At 46.4% G+C, this 20,400-nt stretch overlaps 3 protein-coding genes across 3 annotated transcripts; all 3 read right to left on the reverse strand.

The window, feature by feature from the left end:
• Positions 1-8,163: 8,163 nt before the first annotated feature.
• Positions 8,164-9,074, reverse strand: LOC105914622 (protein DETOXIFICATION 50-like). Its single transcript, XM_012846908.1, has 2 exons — positions 9,009-9,074; positions 8,164-8,490 (listed from the first exon to the last, which is right to left on the reverse strand). The coding sequence occupies exons 1-2, from the start codon at positions 9,072-9,074 to the stop codon at positions 8,164-8,166; spliced, it is 393 nt and encodes a 130-aa protein (XP_012702362.1).
• A 923-nt stretch (positions 9,075-9,997) lies between these two features.
• On the reverse strand, positions 9,998-14,775 carry LOC101764388 (uncharacterized protein At1g04910). Its single transcript, XM_004974110.4, has 10 exons — positions 14,403-14,775; positions 14,232-14,294; positions 13,695-13,785; positions 13,404-13,480; positions 12,605-12,693; positions 12,312-12,495; positions 11,907-12,088; positions 11,130-11,232; positions 10,709-11,037; positions 9,998-10,623 (listed from the first exon to the last, which is right to left on the reverse strand). The coding sequence occupies exons 1-10, from the start codon at positions 14,583-14,585 to the stop codon at positions 10,194-10,196; spliced, it is 1,731 nt and encodes a 576-aa protein (XP_004974167.1). The 5' UTR covers positions 14,586-14,775; the 3' UTR covers positions 9,998-10,193.
• Positions 14,776-15,094: 319 nt separating this feature from the next.
• LOC101763976 (WD repeat-containing protein DWA2) lies at positions 15,095-20,360 on the reverse strand. Its single transcript, XM_004974109.3, has 14 exons — positions 20,043-20,360; positions 19,880-19,963; positions 19,618-19,750; positions 19,377-19,488; positions 18,672-18,771; positions 18,221-18,348; positions 18,046-18,115; positions 17,493-17,581; positions 16,314-16,359; positions 16,151-16,221; positions 16,002-16,072; positions 15,869-15,927; positions 15,698-15,763; positions 15,095-15,526 (listed from the first exon to the last, which is right to left on the reverse strand). The coding sequence occupies exons 1-13, from the start codon at positions 20,358-20,360 to the stop codon at positions 15,722-15,724; spliced, it is 1,323 nt and encodes a 440-aa protein (XP_004974166.2). The 3' UTR covers positions 15,095-15,526; positions 15,698-15,721.
• Positions 20,361-20,400: the final 40 nt, after the last annotated feature.

Genomic DNA, 20,400 nt, shown 5'->3' on the forward strand with positions numbered 1-20,400 from the left:
ACTTGCCTTGCTCCTGCCTCCTGCTCGCGCGGCCTTCCAGCACTTGCACCGGTCACGTTCTCGGGTCTCCGATCGATCTAGTCCGTCGCCTACTACAGACTGACACACCGTTCTTGCCGGCCTGGAGGGAACCCGGATGAGCTTGCTGACTGCTACATCCACCGGCCAGGCCACGGCGGAGCTCGGATATACACGTACGCCGTACGCCGTCCGCGTCGCCGGACGGAATGCCCAAGAGGCAGCATATCCATGCTTTCACGAATCGCAACGAGAATGGGCATCGAGGTAGACCGTAGACGTAGGCCTCGACGGAGGAGCTGGCGGCGACGGCAAGATAGGTCGAACCTGCTGCCGTGCGCCGCCGCGACGCCCAGCATGAGCCGGCGGCGCGCCGCTTGCCCTCATCGAGGGGGTTTGGCAGTTTGCTACCAATACCCTCGGAAAACACGCAGGTTTGGCCGCCGGGAAGGCACGGGGACACATAAACTGGTAGTCCAAGATCCTTCTGATGAGCTGGTAGTACAGAACATTACCAAAAGAATTTCACTGGAGAGGAAACAGGTGAACCGGACTGCGACTCCTCAAGCAACTCATGGAGGCATCTGCTGTCAGAGCTCCCTTTAGTATCTTCCTGGAAATCTTGATCTGCAATGCTCAGAAAATCGAAACCATCATGAGTACCGAACCGTGATGCAGAGGCCGTTCTCATTCCTTCATGATCAATTGACTGGGTTGTTCTATCCTGCAACAATACCAAATTCACTGTCAGCTCACAAATGCAGGTCAGATCAACTCTTATACGCACATACAACATTGCATCAGGATATGCTGACAGAATATGATACTTACCTCCGAAGAATTCAACCATCTTGCAACAACAGAGTTTCCTGATCTTCCTAACTGAGGGCACCTGCTCATGGAAGTATATATCTTCAGATTTCATGCAGCTAGACAGCCGTGCCTTTGTTTTCTACACCTACAGATAGTAGCAAGGCACTACTGCAGAGAGGCATATAGACAACACAACAACTACACTGACAGCATGATTTCGCCTATTGGTTATTGAACTATAGATGCAGACAATGCAGCAGTACTGAAGATGATCTCTCCAGATGGTACTATCACAAGATTGGTGTCCTGCGTCAGAAAATAGGAAGTTTGCAACCTAGATTTTCTTATGCAGTTGTAACATTTTCCACCATTGTCAGATTCTTGTTGTGGCTCCTTCAATTTGAAACAGATTGATGTTGTAGTTTGTACTTTGTAGTAATCGCAGATGTACAAGATGATCAATGTATCACATTTTCTTTTGATATGAAATATATATGGATGTGTTGGAAAAAATATATATTGTCTTAATGTATGAATCTGGTTCAGTAATCCTCTTGTGGTATAAAAAAAAGAAGAAAAATGATAGCAGAAGTGAGTGCAATATGGTAATCTGAAAAAACAAATTATATGATCCCATAAATGGTTGATTCTTCTAAAACAATATAGATAAGTTCACATGTCCCAACCGACATAGCTTAGATGAAAATAAGGATCAGTAAAAACAAATTTCTGCTGCAACATTACATAATTTCTTTTGGTCCATCAAAATCCAATTTTCTAGCAGGCAGCTGCATTGTGGCAGCTTGATCAACCCCAAGTAAGAGACTTGTGCTTCCTCCTTGTGCATCCTCCTCTAATATATGGAACGCTCGTGACAGAAGAATTCCCGTGCATATTGAAGTGTGGCATTGTACTGTTAGCATCAATGCTACCATCATTTAGATCCTATCATAGAATATGAAAATGTTAAAAATAGTATGCAAGCAAATAAATATGAAAAATAAATGCAGCACTAAATTTATCTGGACCAGCACCTTCATAACTATTTTCCGCTACATTCTTTGATTCTTCTCCTATAGTCAAACACATAAAGTTGATAATACAAGCATAGAATAAAACAATAGTGCCAATGCTAGAATTGGTACAATCAATACCTTTCTTTTTAGCACTTTTCTTCTTCTTGCATGTATTCTTTTCAAGGGAGATGGTCCCTCGTTTACTCTTTGCACCTTTTACCACCTCAGGAACTCTAAACGATATTGTACCTTTAAATGTATCTATTGTGAAATCAGCTGAAACAAGAGGAGCCTCATTGGATTGTTCTTCCATCTTGCTTAGACAACTATCTGCATTCAAATCCAACTTATCCACGGCTTCCTCCAAAAGATCAAGAAGTTCTTTTGACTTTGAACACTTCAATGCTGCCTTCCGTGAGATACGTGCGGCATGGGTTTTTAAACTTTCCTCCTCAGATCCTTGTTTCTGAATATAAAATCTTCTATTTGCATATTTTGTCCATCTGTGCTGGATATATTGCGAAGGCAAAATGAAAACATCGTTGACATTGAAGACTTTGAAGGCATGCTTGCACAATATACCTATCAGATATGAATGCCATGTTTCATCAATTTGTATTAGATGTATTATTGCAATTTTCAAATTTGAAGATATACGTACCTATGGATTCGTACTTCCTGCAAGCACTTGTGATGGTACTATCTGCTTTGTTGAATATGACAGTTGCTCCATAATCAGAATGCATATGCGTAACCCTATATGTCAAAATTGACCCTTCGGCTTGCAACAACTTACAAGAGAATGAAAATTGTTTGTTAAATTCTTCCTCAAACTCTTTATACATCCTCCATGTATATGACTCAGCTGCGGTCTTCAACAGAGGAATATGAGTAACTGGGCTCTTTCGACGTGAATTAAAATCTTCATCCAACTCATTATTACGAAGACTACTGAAAACCTTCTCACATTCTTCAAGGAGTTCTGAAAGACCCAGTTTTCTATGAAATCTTTTATTGAATACATTATTCATACCTTCGCTCTTTTGGGTCGAGTTCATATTAGCTGTAAATAAATCACGATACAAAGCAGCCCATTTTACCCTCAAATCATATAGGTTTGCCATCCATTTGTTGTCCTCAAGGTTGTAGTCACACAATAATTCATCCCACTTCTTTTAGAAGTAAAACTCCGATCTGTCTTTATAGACACATCTCTTAAAATAAGGTAGAAACTTGTCAGGATGCTTTTGAATTACATGACTGAGATGTTTAGCAGCATTTAAATAAATGTGCCATAAACAAAGACGATGGCTTGTGTTTGGAAATACATAAGCAATTGGTCCTGCCATGAAACTCAACCGGCAGCATAGTTACCTAGTTTCTAGTCTTGGTAACAATGCAATGAAATTGTGCAGTAAGAAATGGCCTAAGCTATTCCTATTCTTTCTGGTTAGATGAATGACAGAAATTAAAAAGAAAAGAAAAATGCCCAGTGAAGGGATTGACCACCAACACATAATGCAGCACAAGCCAATTGTGGAAGTAGTAGAGCTGCGGTAAGATGAAAGAACAGGCACACGAAAAGGCACAACATCACTAATGCGGTAAGATGCCCACACAGAAGGCTTTGTTTCTTAAAAGAAAACACAAGAAGACTTCAGAGAAGTGATATGAACTCTGACAAAATAAAATGGGCCACAATTTCGTTTTAGGCTTGGAGTCGCATGTTATTGCTTTCAAAATGTATTTGGTTCAGGATAGTTTACCTTCATTGTCATCTGAGAAGTCAAAATCAAGGATATTTCTTATTGATTCGAAGAAGCTGTTGACAGGGTCGGTGGGCACATCATCCAGGGAACTGACAGTAACACCCTCAATCTAAAGAAAGTGGAAACAGAAAGCAGAGCATTTAAATGACATGCTACTATAAGCAAGCTCCTACCAAAGATTCAGGAAAGAACAAACAGAAAAAAACTGTTTTCTTTCACCCTGTAACAAAAATGTTGTTCATGAGGCATTGTCCTGAATGTCATGCTAATAACTCTGCTCAGAACTGATGACGATGCTAAGGGTTCTTCCAACTTGTCATAGGATTCCTTCTGCTTTCGTTAGATCATAACAGCATGTTGTAAGCGTCAGATCAGTTATACAATTCGTAAGCTGCTGCAGGCTCCTGCAGATGCCGCACAGCCTGCTAGCTTTCTTGCAGCAAGGCCGAACAGAGCAAAGCGGCAATCAGAGTAGGCGCCTGCAGGCAGCGTTGAGGTGTGCTTGGAGATTTATCTTGATTCTTCACAACATTTTTAGCAATTCACAAGGAGGAGCAATCATTTCTCTATCTCGCATGGCACCAAACGCCAGCTTATTGGCAGGCCGCTGATCACAAAGCAGTTTCTGGTGTTCGTGCGTGGTACAACACATGCAAACTTAGAGATTAAATTTCACATACAAACTTGGTACAACACAGGCAATGCAAGTTCAAGGACCAAGTGAAGTGACTCATCCACACAATCGACACAATTTAAAGATTGTACTTAAAAAAGCTGGGCACACGACAATCATCTTTTTTGACAACACACGATAAAGTTGATATAACTTATCCGTTCATACAGCATAAAAATAGACCATAAGATAGATGCTTCGTTCCTAGGCCACAACATGAAACAGCTCCTTCAATCTTGCAAAATGGTTGGCCGGGAAGACTACTATACAGCGATGAAGTTGTCAGGACGCGAGACTCAGTTCATACGCTTCCTCTTCCTGCAATAAAATAAATAGTGTGGCGAATTAAAAATGATCTGGATGGATGATGTTCAAATTAAACTTGCTTCTGTACTCTGACCAAGAGAATTAAGGCTTAGCATGCAAAGGCGGTGATTCGTGAAGTGTTGTTTACTTAATTAGGAAATAATTGCCAAAAACAACATATAACAGACAATGCAACATATAAAAAGTAGTATACTTGAGTAACTGCTAGTAATTTCCAACAGCATATAATTAACAGGAGGTATATATTAGCAGTTCTTATGTTCCAATCATAAGCTTCAAGGCTCTTAGTATTCTGCAGCTAGCTCTTATATATATTGACTAATAAATAGGTGATAGAATGGCTGAAGGCTCTGTAAGTTTCTTCTCTTTCTTTCATTTACTTCCGTGTCAACTATTTTGTACTGCACTTCATCCTTTTTATTTAATTCAGTAGGGGTTTGCCCCTCCTGTTCCTTCAAAAAGAAAAATAGGTGATAGATAAAATGGTAGCAACAATATTACGTACCTTGATAAATTGAGGAACGGAACTTGGGGAACTCACAAGGGAGGAAGGGCTTTGGAGTCGCGGACTTTAGTCTGATCAACTCCGCGTCGTCCGTTTGAAGGCCCTCCCTCCCATTGATAAAAAGAGAGAATGACTCCACGATCTTAGTGCTCATGTCAATGGTGACCACCCACATCTTCTTGTTGGCATATCCAAACTCGATGAAAAGGAAGTGCGCGCCTGTCCTTGTCGACTTGAGGGAACATGAGGATGCCGCGCGGGAGGCGCTCAGGAGGGTTGGCCTCCCAGAGCTCACCGGAGGTGACCGTGTAGTCCTCCTTCCACCCCATGCTGCCGTCACCTAACACGAGGGTGTGGCAGGTGATGGTGAAGCCGGTGCCGGGTTCGAGTGCTGCAAAGAAGATGCCATCATGGCGGGTGACATTGATGAACTTGAGCGCACGGCCATGGTCGACGACGGACACGGCACGGTAGTAGAAGCTGGATGCGCCCATGCGACTGCTGGCAACAGGCATCTTGTCCAGAGGTAACCAGATGTAGGAGACAGTAGGGGTGGGCAGCTTGGACATGTCACAGAAGACGATGATGCCTCGTTGGTAGTCGATCCAGCACAGCCATTGGCGGAAGGGGATGATGGCGTCGGTATACCAGCAGCAGATCTGCCAGAGATCATCAGCTTCAGGGTCGTCAGCGGATATGAATTTCACACGCATGGACTCCCACATGCCGCCAAGTTGATCTCCATCTGACGATGTGCAGCAGGAGCGCAGCAAGCAGATGGCAGCGAAGGCCTTACCGCGGTGGGGGGGCTTGTAAGCAATCATCTCTGCCACAACGAACTCATCGCCTTGGCACCAGAGGCCCAAGGCTCCGACATCCAGTAGGCGGGGAGTAGCACGACGACGACGATGACGAGGAGGTAGCTGGTCATTGTGGCGGGTGTAGTCCATATCGGGCTCGGTACACGGGGGGAGCGCTTTGAGCGAGGAGGAACGATTCTCGTCGGCGGTGAAGATGAAGAAGTTCTGCACCGTAAGACGTCTAGGCGTCTCGGTGGCGACGCGAACCAGGGCGAGATGGCGGTGGGTCGCCACGATGCTTAAGGGTTTCCCACCCTGCGATCTAGAAATCCCGGCACCGGCAGCTGCGCGTAGAGGCGGGAGATGCGCGGGGGCTCGGCGAGGGAGAAGGCGATGTGGAAGGTGGCGTGACAGGAGGTGGTGCCGGTGGCCCTGATGGGCGCCTCGCTTTCGTCCGGGAAAGACTCGTCGTCGTCCCTGCGGAAGACGAAGGGCTCCAGAAGCACCCAGCTGGGGAAGCCGGCGGCGGACATGGCGACCTTGAGACAGCAGATTGGGAAATTAAATTCGGAGGTGCCTTACCGACGATTCGACGAAGGAGGAGACCCGCGGCCGGCAAGGAGAGAGGAGGCGGAGGCGGAGGCGGCGAGAGGCGTGCGGGAGCGGCCGAAAAAATTGCATGGGAACCGTCCGCAAACTCCTCCCGTGCGCCCCCGTCTCGATTTTGTCCGCTGGGGGATCGACGCTCCGGAGCGCTCGGCTCGCTCGGTCGCTGCAACGCTTCTCTGTTCGCTCGCTCAGCTCGCCCAGCTCGCTCGCTCGCGACTCCTCGGCTCGTGTCCTGCAGGCTACGCGTCCTCTCCTCTCCTCGCGCCGCCACATCTGCACTCCGCCGCATCTAAATCGCGCCGCCAGCCTGCCTGCGCCGACGCCGCGAGGTGGTCGACGAGGCGCGCGCCAGCCTGCGCCGCGCCGCTGCCGTCGCCAAGCTGCCGGCGTGTGACAGCCGCCGTCTCCCTCGTCCGCGAGGGGCCACCACTCGTGCCTGTCGTCCGCAGCCGGCCGCCCCCGCCGCCCTCGAGCCCGGCGGCCGCCGCCATCTCCCTCGAGCTCATCGGTGAAGTTGATTTTTTCCTCTGGAGATTAGTCGGTACAGGTGGAATGTCCAAAGGTAGAAAACGTCATCTAGCAGTGTTCAAGCTCAAAGTGAGGGAACATGTTCTTATCGTGCTCTCTGTGACGAACAAGCTGGAGTATCATTAGGCACAGTGCCTTGTACGCAGCAGATTTCCTTCCGCAAGGTCTCTTTTAATTACTGGGAGGATGTCTATATAATGAGCTTCTTTCGTGGATGCATTACCGTGCTGCTCACTCTTGTGCAGGAGTCTTGTTCAAACAGAACCAGTGGCCCCTGGATGTGATCAGTCGATGCCAAACTGGTATTCCATACACAGGTAGTTGTACCTTGTAAGTGCTTGCAAAAAGTGTCACATAAGCTTGGCTTGAACTTGACATACCATTTGATACATGCTAGTTGCAACTGAATTTCATTACTGTTTATACTTGCCACCTTCACAATGTCTCAGCTTATTTTACTACAAAGAATTTAAAATTGCAGAAGTAATAGCTGACCTGGGGAGTTTCTTCAGCGATAGGCATCTTCTCCGGCTCTCCGTAGGTAGCACATGTGCTGGAGTAGATGCTGGGACGTTTATACCATCGGAATTTGGTCAAGTTGTTAGGCTTAGTCTGCAGTGATATTGTCCTCGACGAGATCGAGCTCACCACTTAGTTGGAAGTCAAGTTCTTCGAGCAGTCCGGAGTGTAATGAAATTCAGTTGCAACAATGAAATTCACCTGCTCGATCGCTAGCTCGCCCGGCTCGCTCTCTCGTCTGGTTCTTGCAAGCGATCGAACCAGAGGACGGAGAGCCGAGCGAGCGAGGCGCGCGCGGAGGCGTCGATCCGCCAGCGGACGAAATCGAGACGGGGGCCGCACAGCGATGAATTTGCGGACGGTTCCATGCAATTTTTTTCCGTAGAAGGTTGGGACGTTATCCTCGCCGCGTCGCCGGGGCGCGTGGTGCGTGGAGCACGCGGCCGTCTGCGGGGAGCTGCCGAGCTCCGCCGCGCCGAGGATGGGCAGCGCCGCCGATGCCAGCCGCAGGATGGTGGCGTAGCGTATAGGCGGTGAACATCCGTGCCCTTAGCAGAGGCCGACGCAGGCCGCGAGGTGCGCGCACTCACTCCGGCCGCCCCTCGCCGAGCTCATGCCCGACGCGCGTGTTCAAGATGCAGCTGAGGGAGTGCGGGAAGATGTAGAGCAGCGACGTGGTCTGGATCAGGATATGCATCGCTGCCGCCGCCGCCTCGGGGTCGGCGATGGGGACCCCGCTGAGGAGCATCATGCATGATCTCGTACAGCACCACTCCAGGCACACCGGCAGGCAGCTGGGCACGGAGAGCCTCAGCAGGCACCACCACTCGAGGGCGCCGTCCTCGGCCGCCGGCGTCGCCCACGCGCTGGCCGCTTTGCCATTGCCGTCATTGCCATGTATTAGCCCGGAGAGCTAAACGTAGGCCACAAGGAACAACAGGATCGAAGTTGAGGTTGGTGCAGACGGCGCCGAGCGCGACGCCGCGTATCCCCAGACGGTAACGGTAGGCAGAAGCGGCCGGCGGCGACGTAGAACTCGAAGAGATGGCGGCGCCAAGAGCCGTGCAGATGCACGTGGCCGTCGAGAAGTGCTAATTCTGAGTTCTGACGGACCCCGCCGTGCTCTGCGTTAGAGTCGCGAGCGCCGGCAGCCGCGCCCGCGTCGCGCCACCGGCCTCTTCCTTCTTGGGCGGTGCGGCGGCTCACCGGAGGACGGAGGTCAACGCAGCGTACCGTCAAGTCAGGCGGAGCAGCCGAGCACGAGAGGAAGGCGGATCGCGCAAGGGCCCCGCTGCCTTGCGGTCGATCCAGACCGTACAAGCCGGATTCAACGTACGGGCCTGGGGGTGGACGGTATTTCATTTACCGTCCACCCCCGGACGCTAGACGAAAGACCGTCCACCGCCGCATAGAATTTTTTTTTCCGGCAACCCCTGACCCGGCGCCACCGCGGGCGTTCACGGCTTCCTCGTCGACCTTCTGCCTGGTCCGCAGCATCTGGCCGGTCGTTGCACACGACATGAACACCGCCGTTTTTTTTTTTGAAAGAGCAGGAGGGGGCGAGTCCCTACTGATTATGTATTGAAACAAGTTAAAAGAGTGAGTAAAAAAAAAAAGGCTAAGAGCCAGCAGAGAAAAACTGAGAATGAAAATTACAAAGAAAGAAGCCAGGCAGGCATAGCTGGAACTAGAGATGGTTTAGCTCTATGATGAACTAAGTAGAGAGTTGAGTCACAAATTTCCTTTTGCTATCATCAACTGTTGGAGTGCGCGCCGCCGTTCGTCGAGGGAGACCGTCAGTTGCCGAGGAGCTGCCAACTAGCGTGCCTCCATGGCCGTGCAAAGTTGGACTATTTCTGTGGTGGTCTGTGTTAGATGATCAGGAGGTTCGTGTATTTGTACTGGACTCGATTTGAGTCAGGAGACCGAACCAGCTTCTATCCAGAAGGTCAGGCAAGGAGCAGTCCTGGTATATTACACCAGAGGGATTCGGCCAGCATCAAAAGATTGCAATCATCTTGGAGATAGAATAGAATTAGAGATAAACTAGTTTGTTTCCTATTCTATTTTCAGTCTGTAGCGCCTAGAAAGGAGGAGCTCGCCGTGGTTCATTGTGCGGCTCACCGGAGGGAGCTCAACCAGAGGGCCGTGGAAAGGGTCTCGCGGCCTTGCGACCCGCACTGATCATGGCCATGAGGTCCCGTCGTCTGAGGCTTGCCAGACCCAGAGGGTGGACGATATTTCATTTATCGTCCACCCCGGATGGTAACTGAAACAACGAACACCCACTGAGATCGGCCTGCCCAGCACCTTCGACGGCAGCCTCGCCGTCGTGACCTCCACGGCGAGCTATCACAGCTTCAGCGCAGAACGTGGAGTCCCACAGCGCAGAACGTAGCAACAGACATGGACTGACAGGGTTGCACAAGGAACAACACAGGAGCAAAACGCATGCTACAAGGTATAACAAGCCACAAATGTTACAAACTAAATGATAAGAAACTGCACTACTGAGACTGAAGGCAAAAAATATGTACAGTTTCAAGGGACAAAATTCGCTAATCACTCAGCCAAAAAGAATTGGTTGGGGAACTTCTTTGACACCGGATAAGTTAACTAATCTGAAAGAATCTGTTCTAGCTCAGGATCCTCTGGTCTGACCAACACATCATCGTCCATTTCCATGTCAAACATCTCTTTCTCTGCAGGAGCATCTTCGTCGTCATCAGATTCGCCAACCTCTTCGGCAGTATAATTGGGAACTGCTGGCTCACCAATCGCTTTGCCTCGGTCACTACTGCTATCCAAGACTTGATCGTTTCGAGGTTTGACCTTGCCATCAGTCCTTTCACAGATACAGGTAGAGGGGTTCTCATGAAACTCACCCCTCCCCGGCCTCAGCTCTTTGGGCTCTCCCATAAACCCTTTCTGGACCATGTGTACTTTTGAGGAGAATGCATCCCATGACATGTTCCCTCTGTTCAAAAACAAAGGATAGAGCCTTTTGGCATTTGGTCGGATTGTTCTCTTATGCCCAAAATATCTCCTGCAGAGCACAAAATATGGCAGAACAAGTTACAAAACAACTTACAGCAGAGTAATATAAGCATGAACAGCAGAGTAATGGTCACCTTCGCCCGGCCAAGATTTTAGCCATGTTGCCATTGTTGTTAGCCACAAAAGCATCACTTTCATCGCAGACAATGAAATCAAGTGCAGCCATGCGAGAAGAATATTTAGAGAATGGTGCCAGTTCCTCTTTGCTGGATATTGTTTCTTTTGTGTGGAGATTGGGGAAGAGAGCTTTAAGCGGTGCCAGAGTCCTTGGACCTCCATATATCTCTCCAGAAGCTACATAAATGTGGACATCCATACTGTAGCCTAGTGCTCTCAACAACAGACCCACCTCTTCAGGAGTTAGAGGGCATCTACCTTGCCTTCTTCCTTTCTCTGGGTTAGGCTGAAATACAGAACAGCAGATGTTGAATTAGAAAATTTGATCTGGGCTTTTCAAGGCACCTATATCATATAATAGCACAGTAGAATACATACATGCAAGCCTTTCCACCTCTTCCTTATAGCACCAAGTTCTCTCCTCTCCTTTTCTCCGCCACCGTAATAGCACCCCGAAAAGGCAAGCATATCAGGTTCAAATCTGGCATTACAAAAGGAACAATATTTAGGGACATCAAGAACTGGAAAGGAAATGTACATGAACTGGGAAAGGTATTCGTTAGGTTGGGTATTTAAAACTCGTGCAACTTCAGACTAAGATCACATGTGCCCTTCTACTATAGTGGTCTATTAGCCTAAATGATTCTAGGTATCAAGCCAGCCAAGCACCTAGTGGCCTCTGTACAAAACAAAAGTTATCAATGCGGCAACATTTATTGTATCCAGACAACGGCATGCTACAGAATACCCGCCTGCTCTAATAGGACAACCTGCCATTTTGTAACGTAAGAGGGCATTGAATTTAATAGCAGCTGATTGAAATTAGGACCCTCCTTTCAGTTGTCACTCTGAGTTCACCACAGGTGGTATCCCCACCTAAACCCCTCTCAGTCATCGTCATCGACCAGCTGAGGCCTTGGCCCATCAATCAGATTGGCACTAGAGGGAAACTGACATTCTGTCCATCCTAGCTCAGGTGATGAAAGCACTACCTAATTCCCTATGTTCTAGTTTCTAACCTATAAATGGGTTTCCAGATCCGCTGACGTTAAGAAAGTAAGAAACTATGTTCTTTGCATTAGACCCATTTTCCTCTCAATTATTATAAAAAGGAAATGATATATGTGATCTAAACAGGAGAATTTTATAGGTCACCTCAAGTGAAGAGCAATAAAATGCTTGCTCCTCTCCCTCATTCTTTGTATTAGCTTTTCACCCATCTCTTGTATTGGAGCAGTAAATCTCAATGCATGATAGTTGACTCTGCATCTCAGCTTCTGCAAGTCAGTTTGCAACCTGTTTGCTAATCTATAATCGAATTTCGTCAATCGTATAACCTGCATCAAGTGAAAGACTGATTCTTAGTACTCAAAATAAGAGAGTCAAATATCTCAAACAATCACAGAAAAAAGCCTCAAATATATGTTGTGCTTAGTGAGTAAAGACTATAAATTTCGGAGAATATTTACATAAGTGGATGAAATTGGTTAAGGCACATGATAACAGCATATAAAACTAATGTACCTTGGTAATAAACACAGCTACAATACAATGACTTACATGTTTCTTAAGAAGTGCAGGCAGCACACGGTTCAAGTAACACCGCTCAGTACATTTTCGAGGAACACGCATTCTGTGAGGAGCCCGAAGTTTACCTCCTATCTCTGGAAGCTCTTTCACAATCTTTACATCCTTTGATAGGGATGAGATGAACCAGTTGGCATCAAAAATTTCAGAAAAATTGCTGCAGCAACAGTTGTATTAAATACAACCAAAATGCACTCAAGTCATCATAGAAATACAAGCATCCTTAGAAGAATAAGGCATAGAAGTGGTCGGTACTTGAAATTAACCTTGAATCTTTCCAGAAGGATGCCTGGTCCAGTTTGGGAACAACAAGTGTGGCATTTAAAATGCGTGCAGCAACAACAGCATCAATTATCTGAAAGAGCAACATGTGTGTCAATTAGGTTTATAAAGGTAGAAGCGCATGGAACCAGAACGTGTATAAGTACAGCAAGCTATCAGTAAGGCATAAAAAAAATCACTCCTTCTGATTCAAATTTCAACGTGACAGTAAAAATGAGACAGGCCTCAAATTTCAAGGCTTCAACATGCTCTCGAGCTCTGGCCAGGAAGTTTGTCATTGTAACGATAAATATACTTGCAAGCAAAAGTATGGATGATTATAAGCATCAACTGATGATTTGTAACGATTGTAGGCATGTTTGAGAAAAAAATGATTATAGACATACATTGAGGAAATAATATCCAAATTTATGTTTTAAATTAAGGACAACATAACCCATAAAAGGATGCCATCCAAGTTTACACAGTAAATTCTGTATTCATGGCTATGGGCCGTTACATATTGATCTACGTAGCATACTTTGCCTGGAAAACCTCTATCCTTCCAAATTTTGACAATAAAAAGAAAGTTGGAAGAAGGAAAGATAGGAAAAGAACCCCAGCATTTGGAGTAGATTCAAGTAATATTCAAGAGCTTTAAGAATTACTGTAATTAGAGAATGATGATACCATAAAGTTGTGCATAAACATGTATAACAAGGTGGGACACATCCTTTGTCCTATACTCCGATCCATCCACAAGCATTTTATTTCTGGAAAAAGAGCAATGTGGCACACGCTTACCCCTGTTCTCTGTTGATTCAGTCCTCCACTTGTAACAATCATCAAATAGCAGTCTGGTTGTGTAGTGATATTTGAATCTGCACAATTTGAAACAATGACTACTTCAGATAAAATGAAACTAGCTCCACCCAATAAAGAAGAGATACCATCAAAACTATTTCCAGAATTTCAAAAGCCTTAGTTACAACTAGCACTTAGCATTTGTAGCATTGTAGAATTTTGGAACAAATAAAAAGGCTTATGCAGCTACACCAAATTTCAGTCAACATGGATTTCAAAAGGTTTGCCTACCAAGGAACTTGCTGCTTGAGTTGCTGCACCCATAAAATTTGCTAGCAAGCTTTGAACCCCAAAGGCCGTCCCTGACGTTCGAACCATTCGTCTACATTTTAGAGAATGTTGCAATGAATTCGTCAATTATAAAAGTAACACTTAAATTTCACATGCTTAGGAAAAAATGCAACCAAATCATTATGCAGTAACTCTGAAGACAAGATACTTGCACTTTGAAACAATTGTCTGTGGCAACATAAACAAAATCCAGTCAAACTCAGATGTGTACTAGAGCATGAAAATTTTCCCCCTCTAGAATCAGAATAACAGAAATAATTTAATCTAATAGCTTTGTCAGCATCTCTATGCCAAAAATGGCACATGAAATGGAACCCAATTCATTTACCCACCAATTAAATAAAACATCACCCAAACTGTTCAATAACTCATGGAAACAGGAGCTGGTGCAGACTGTTTAACTCACAACTCTACTAAATGGAACAAAGATTATGACAACCTGGTGCGCTCAATCTAATTGAAGAAGCTTATACTTACTGGAACACGGAAAATTTCGCGGCGCTCGGACTCGTCCGTGCCGCCGCCGTCGGAGCTGTTCAGCTGCGCGCATGAGAGCACACGCGCATAAAGCGAGACGAGTTAGATCGGGAGGTGTGGAGAAAACTAAAGAAGGCAGAGGCAGCTAGGTCACTAGCGGAGATACGATACCAAGGCATGGGCTGAGCGGCGGCGGCGGGAGGAGGCGAGCACGGGGTGGTCCGAGACCGGCGGCGGGGAGACGTAGAGCAGCGCGACGGCGGCGAGGAGGAAGAGCAGGAGCGCCGCCGCCGCCGGCAGCGCGGCGCGGCGCGGGCACCGGAAGTTGCCTCCGCGCCGCCGCGACTGGACCATTTCCCCGCGGCTGAGTGGTGGGGGCGCGCCTCAGGGAAGCTGGGAGGGCCCGCCTCGGCCTCGGCCACGGCGGTGGTGAGGTGGTCCCCGGGGCGGCATGGGTGGGGGCGGCCCCCGCCTCTGGATCAGTGGGTGTTCCAACTCGGGAAAGGGACGGTGCACTGCAGCAGAGTGCGGCGAATGTCTTGAGCACTGTGTCTCTTTCCCTTTTCTTTTCCGCTCCGACAAAAAGCATGTTGCAGGATGAACATTTGTTTAACAGGAACTGTTAGCTAATGATCCATACTGGCATATGGAACAGGCTAATGATGTTTGATAAATATTTTTTATACGAATTAATTTTATTATCGTACTTCCTCTCATCGAAAAATAAGTAGTACATCTAATTTTCGAAAAATGATCCAGGTGGGAACCGAACTCTTTCAAATTTCCTACAAATTTTGTACGATTGTTCTTGCTTACCAAGCATGACCCGGTTGCACGGTTGCAAGCAAGCGTGGGACGATCACTGAAAAAATGAACACGAAAAGAATGGTTTATAAAATAGCTGGCTCTGTTCATCTCGATGGTCTTACAAAGTCAGTTCGCCTCTACTTCAGTGCATAAAGCAGCATCCCTATAACGGGCCTTTTTCAAATATACAAAATCCTAAGAGTCAAGTAAGAAGCAATATTTCTTACAAACCGAAAACGGAAAGCCACTCCGATCAGATCTTCACAGACAAATTTCTAGCAACTGAAAAGGAAATCACAGTGGATAAGACTTGGAAGATACAGGAAAGAACTGCTGATAATCTCGACTGTGCTGTCCTCTTTCCAATCGAAGCTACATCGGACTTTTTTGGTACCACTGTTGGCATCGCATCACCCAAGAGGGCGGAAGATCGGATATCAGCCAAGATGATTTCTGCAACATTCTTGGCTATCAATTGCACGCTGTTGCTGCAACCAATACAAATGCATCATCACATCAATGCTTGTTAACAGGCACAGAATGGCAAGGTAAAGCTCCGTGCAGCACCAATTATATAACAAAAAAACATGTTCGCTGGGGCAACTTTGGTAATCATAAGGACAATACATTGGAAAGGAGGAACCAGTTTATGCCCTTACAATGCAGAAGATGACCGGCAAGCTTCATTTTCTCGGCAAGTAGGGCTTGACTGATTCCAAAACAACCTGAACATCAGAGAATCTCATGAATATTTAAGAGAGACACAATCATAAATGTTTCGGAAGCATAAGGCAAAGTTCCATGAAGCAATAAATGATGTAGGTACTTACCCTTCCATCGTAAGACAAAGAAGCGAATAATGATGGGTCGTGGGAGCTCCATGCAATACCTACAATTTTAATTAACTCTCTGACGTCATTGAAATTCTAATATATATAAAAACATCTAAAGGTTCGAGCATACCATATATGCTGTCTTCATAGTCAGTATATGAATTGAGTAATGGTTCTTCTTGCCTCTTGGGTGAACCAGGGCTGAGAAAACAAGATTCAGGCATCAATATAGCAAGTTTAAACAAAGCAACTTAACTAGCACCGATTAAGAATAGATACCTGTCAGTTCCAGAATCATTGCTGCTAACTTGAGCCAACCATAAATTTACAGTTGAATCTGTTCCAGCACTCTACAAAAGCTTCAATGTAATAAGTACTCAATAAAATCAATATATCATGAATTTGCAACACAATTGCATGCGGATGGAGGGGTCAGACAGACCAGAAGCAGCTCATCATACTCAGGATTGTGCTGAACAGTCCATGTCCTGTAAAAATAATGAGATCATGTAAAAATCCTGGATATTTGCTGGTTAATAAAGAGCAAAAAGAGGTTGGTATAACCACAAATATTAGGGAATGTTTGGTTTCAAGGACGGGACAGGACGGAGCAGGACGGTCCCAATGAGTGTTTGGATGGGAGTCAAGTGGGACAACCCCATCCCTCCAAATCGAGTGGATGGAGTCATCCCGCTTCAACGCCGTGCCTCTCCGTTGCGCACTAGCGAGCAGGTGCTGGAGAAAGGCTTGAGCGGAACAGCACCAGCAGGGACGAGCGGCGGGGGCGAGCTCGGGCAGGCACCGGAGCTAGAGGGGATGAGCGGCGGGTGATGAGCTCAGGCGGCCGCTACGCCGCTGGCCGGGAGAGCGGGAGCTCCACCGCCGGTCGCGGGACGACGAGCTCCGTCGCGGCCGGGGCACGAGGCTGGCGGGGGCGGGTCCCTAGGTAGCACGGCCGGGGCACAAGGCCGACGGAGGCGGGTCCTCAGGCGGCGCGGCAAGGGGCCGGAGCTCCACAAGCGGCATGCTCCCCAGGCGGCGCGGCTGGTGCCAAGGGCTGGCGTGGCAGCCTCCCCACGCGGCGCGGCGGCCTCCCCTGGCTGGCCGCTATCACACGGAGGAAGATGTACTCGTGACAGTGACAAGTGGGGCCCGCTGACGGTAGCTAACAGAAGCTGAAAACGGTGGTCGTCCCATCTACTTTAGTACCTCCAACCAAACAAAAAAATGGGGACGAACCCATCCTTCTCAACCAAACACGAGTCGGGACGATCCTATCCCAAAAAACTGGGACAGGACCAACCCATCCCATCTCGTCTCCAAACCAAACACACCCTTAGAGATTGAACCACATTTACTGTCAAATAAAAAAAGAAGAAAAGAGACTGAACACAGCTCTGATAAAGGAGGCATATACTACTCTACTAGACTAACAAAAATAGAAACCAAACTTGTAACAGGATGAAAATTGCACTTGTTTGAAGGAAGTCACGAATCAAACAAATAACATTCACAGCACAGTACATATACTGCATAGAATAAATTGAGAGAACTAATGTTTAAATCTTGCGAAGGAAAGATTCTGGTTTGATTGTACTACACTATATTACGCTGCACATACCAATGTGAGTGTCCAGGGAGATCTTTCAGAGGATGTTTCAGCATTCTGAGATCCCACAAGCGAATTCCAAATTCATCTTCTGCTGTTGCCTACAATGTATAAGATATTGGCAATTAGAAAAATAAATGAGTTTTCTCAGGGCAAAAGCTGTATAAAAGTACATAATTTAATGAATCAGTAATAAGTATCACTGTTACTGTACACAGATGTCCAATAGGCATACCCTACAAAATTGGTTGGGTATTCAGCTATATTGAATTAATGTATTTCTCAGTAAAAATTCAGTCGCTACAACATAATCAAGAGTTCTAGCCATTTATTTAGCAATAATGAATGATGTCATACCCTAAGTGAACATGAACTATGATACATAACTACTAATGCAAGAATATAGTAAAACAAAATTGCAAGGGAACAAGGAAAAATAAAGTACTACAAAATTGTCCTATACAATGTTACTACAAAAAGATGATTCAAAGGAATGATCCTTTGTGTAAAAATATAAGAACATATGTGCTATCACTTGAGACAACAAAATACATATCATACTCACAATTATGTTTTGCTTCTTGGGGTTATAATCCACATCCCGTATATGTGCATGTTCAATTGCAATTGATTTGCTGAGAATAATGCATTCACAATTAAAGATATAAATATTTAATGGAAACAAGTGGATCACAGATAGAAGCATATAAAATCATAGAAGATCAAGATAAAGTATTAACTCCATGGAACGGAGATCCCATAAGTGAAGTGATGAATCTGATATTGCAGCAATTGAATTGTGATTGTGTGGGTCCCAAGCTCCACCACGTAAATTTGGAAGCATGTCAGCCGATCCCTGTGATATCATCTGTAACATAGATAGATGAATTCAAATCAGGACCATGGTGAAGTATGTAAACAGATTTGGCTATTTGGCGTGTCATAACCGGGTACTAAAGTTCACATTTGAAAACAATGAAAGCAATAGGGTGTATCTTAATTCTAAATAGTAGGCTCACATGCACATATACAAAAGTTAACATTTCACTTGTTGGTTGAATTTTTCTGTATACGTTCTCTCTTTTCTTGGCCCGTCTTTGGGCGGTCGTAAAACTTTTTAAACCAATGAAAACAAAAAAATTTGTAAGTATGCTGATGATATATTGGTAAACAAAAGGATTGCGGCCACACCTTTGCTGATTTATTTGACGTGTCTATGTTCCAAAGATAAATATTTCTGTCATCAATGCTAATTAGCTTATCATGCTTTCCAAGTGGCCACCAGAGTACGCTGCAAGAATAAACAGCTTATAGGTGTCAAGAACCAATAAAGATGATATGCATATCACCTAGCAACATTTAAGAATATATAGGAGTGACACTAGTTGAAAAAAAAATTAGCTCAAAATTATTTTAGAAGTTGAAAAAAAATTCTCATATTATCTCTTTTAAAGAGCACCACAGAAAATAAGCCCAACAATTAATTCATGTACTGTGAAATAAGTGCAACATGGTAGACCACACAAAAGCTTCATTGCAGCCTTCTTGATAACAGCCCTCTCACGTCAACATTCATGTGTAATCACGCAAGTAACCACGAGCTCTACAGCTTGTCTACCTCTGTCACTCTAAAAGTTGTGATTAGGCAGGCTAGGTGGCACAACCTTTCAGAACAGTGCACTAACTACACTCAACTCACCAAAGAACAGTTCATTTAATTTAATTACAGATAAACACCATGTGGTTCAGACCATTAAGCAGCAAAGTTGCATTTCATCCACTAAAGTTGGACATATTGATAACTCTTGAAATTCAAAGCATAGGCAAAAAATCTTGTACAGTGGGAAGAACAAACATCTCTAGCACAACCAAACATCAACAGAAACAGAAGCGCACCGTCTTATCTTGCCCGTATGCCCAGTGAGCTCGAAGAGCTGCTCAAGCTGCGGCGAGTTTGACTGCCCATGCTGCTCTGGGATCTTCCAGACGGCAGCGCCATAACCCTCACCTGCCAATCACATCACAAAACTTCAGTTTACAAAATATTTCACATAACAACATAAATACACGCTTTAGATTTGCAAATTGGAATGCTCACGGACAGAGAGAGAGAGAGGCGATATTATCTGTTCTTTACCAGAGGTGTAGACTGTGGAGAAGACCCTGTGATCGAAGGGGCACGATTTGAGGTCCCAGATCTCGTCGGGGTGGTAGAAGAGGCCGTCGCACACCAGCTCGCTCTCCGCCGGCGACAGCCGGATCAGGTGCACCTACTTGGATGCAGAGAGTTCGAGATCCAAATCAAATCTCACGCCATTTCCGCTGACAACAAAATGGGACTACCCGAATCGGAACCCCTGCAGAAGCGGCGCGCCCCCAGGGCTGCGCAAGAGACGCACCTCGTTCTCCTCCTTGAGGCTGAGAGTCCCGGCGAGGAAGGTGGTGGAGCCAGCGTCGGCGCGAACGTCCGCGATGCACCGCGCCTGCAACGACGACAGAGGACCAATGGGTTAAGGGAGGCTGTTCTAGAAGGTTCCAGAAGGCACCGCTGCTGCTGCTTGCCTGGTACTTGAGGCCGCCGTAGACGATGCCGCTGGATCCGCCCTGCATTCTCGCGCGCTTCGGATCCTCCCCACGGCTGATCGCTCGCTCGGAGTCGGAGACGGAGGAGACCGCAGGCAGCCAGCCGCCTTCCACACTCTTTACGCTAAAGGGAGCACGCTTTGGTGGGATGAAAGCGTATTCCAGTGGAGGCGTGTTTGGAGAGCGGAGGCGTAGCGCCAGAGGGGAAGACGAAGCGGATGGTGACGTGGCCCGAGGAAGGAAACGGATGACGGGCCGGCGGTGGACGTGGCGCGACGGGCATCGGCGGCTCGGCATCCCCTCTCCACCACTCCTCCCCACGCCAAAAACCCCGCGG

Source organism: Setaria italica, chromosome VI (assembly GCF_000263155.2).
Source record: "Setaria italica strain Yugu1 chromosome VI, Setaria_italica_v2.0, whole genome shotgun sequence".
Taxonomy (NCBI): Eukaryota; Viridiplantae; Streptophyta; class Magnoliopsida; order Poales; family Poaceae; genus Setaria; species Setaria italica.

Bases quoted from the DNA above. Each gene is read 5' to 3' on its own strand.
- LOC101763976 (XM_004974109.3), bottom strand. From the start codon at position 20,360: ATGCCGAGCCGCCGATGCCCGTCGCGCCACGTCCACCGCCGGCCCGTC. The intron at 18,772-19,376 runs GTGCGCTTCTGT...TTATTCTTGCAG, and splicing joins CATACGGGCAAGATAAGACG to CGTACTCTGGTGGCCACTTG. The intron at 15,928-16,001 runs GTATGCTCGAAC...TTAAAATTGTAG, and splicing joins CTATGAAGACAGCATATATG to GTATTGCATGGAGCTCCCAC.
- LOC101764388 (XM_004974110.4), bottom strand. From the start codon at position 14,585: ATGGTCCAGTCGCGGCGGCGCGGAGGCAACTTCCGGTGCCCGCGCCGC. The intron at 12,496-12,604 runs GTTAATTTCAAG...CTGTTGCTGCAG, and splicing joins TCCTTCTGGAAAGATTCAAG to CAATTTTTCTGAAATTTTTG. The intron at 11,038-11,129 runs GTATGTATTCTA...TCTGTATTTCAG, and splicing joins AGAGGTGGAAAGGCTTGCAT to CCTAACCCAGAGAAAGGAAG.
- LOC105914622 (XM_012846908.1), bottom strand. From the start codon at position 9,074: ATGCTGCGGACCAGGCAGAAGGTCGACGAGGAAGCCGTGAACGCCCGC. The intron at 8,491-9,008 runs GTTGCCGGAAAA...GCCTACGTTTAG, and splicing joins GCGGTGGCGCCGGGTCAGGG to CTCTCCGGGCTAATACATGG.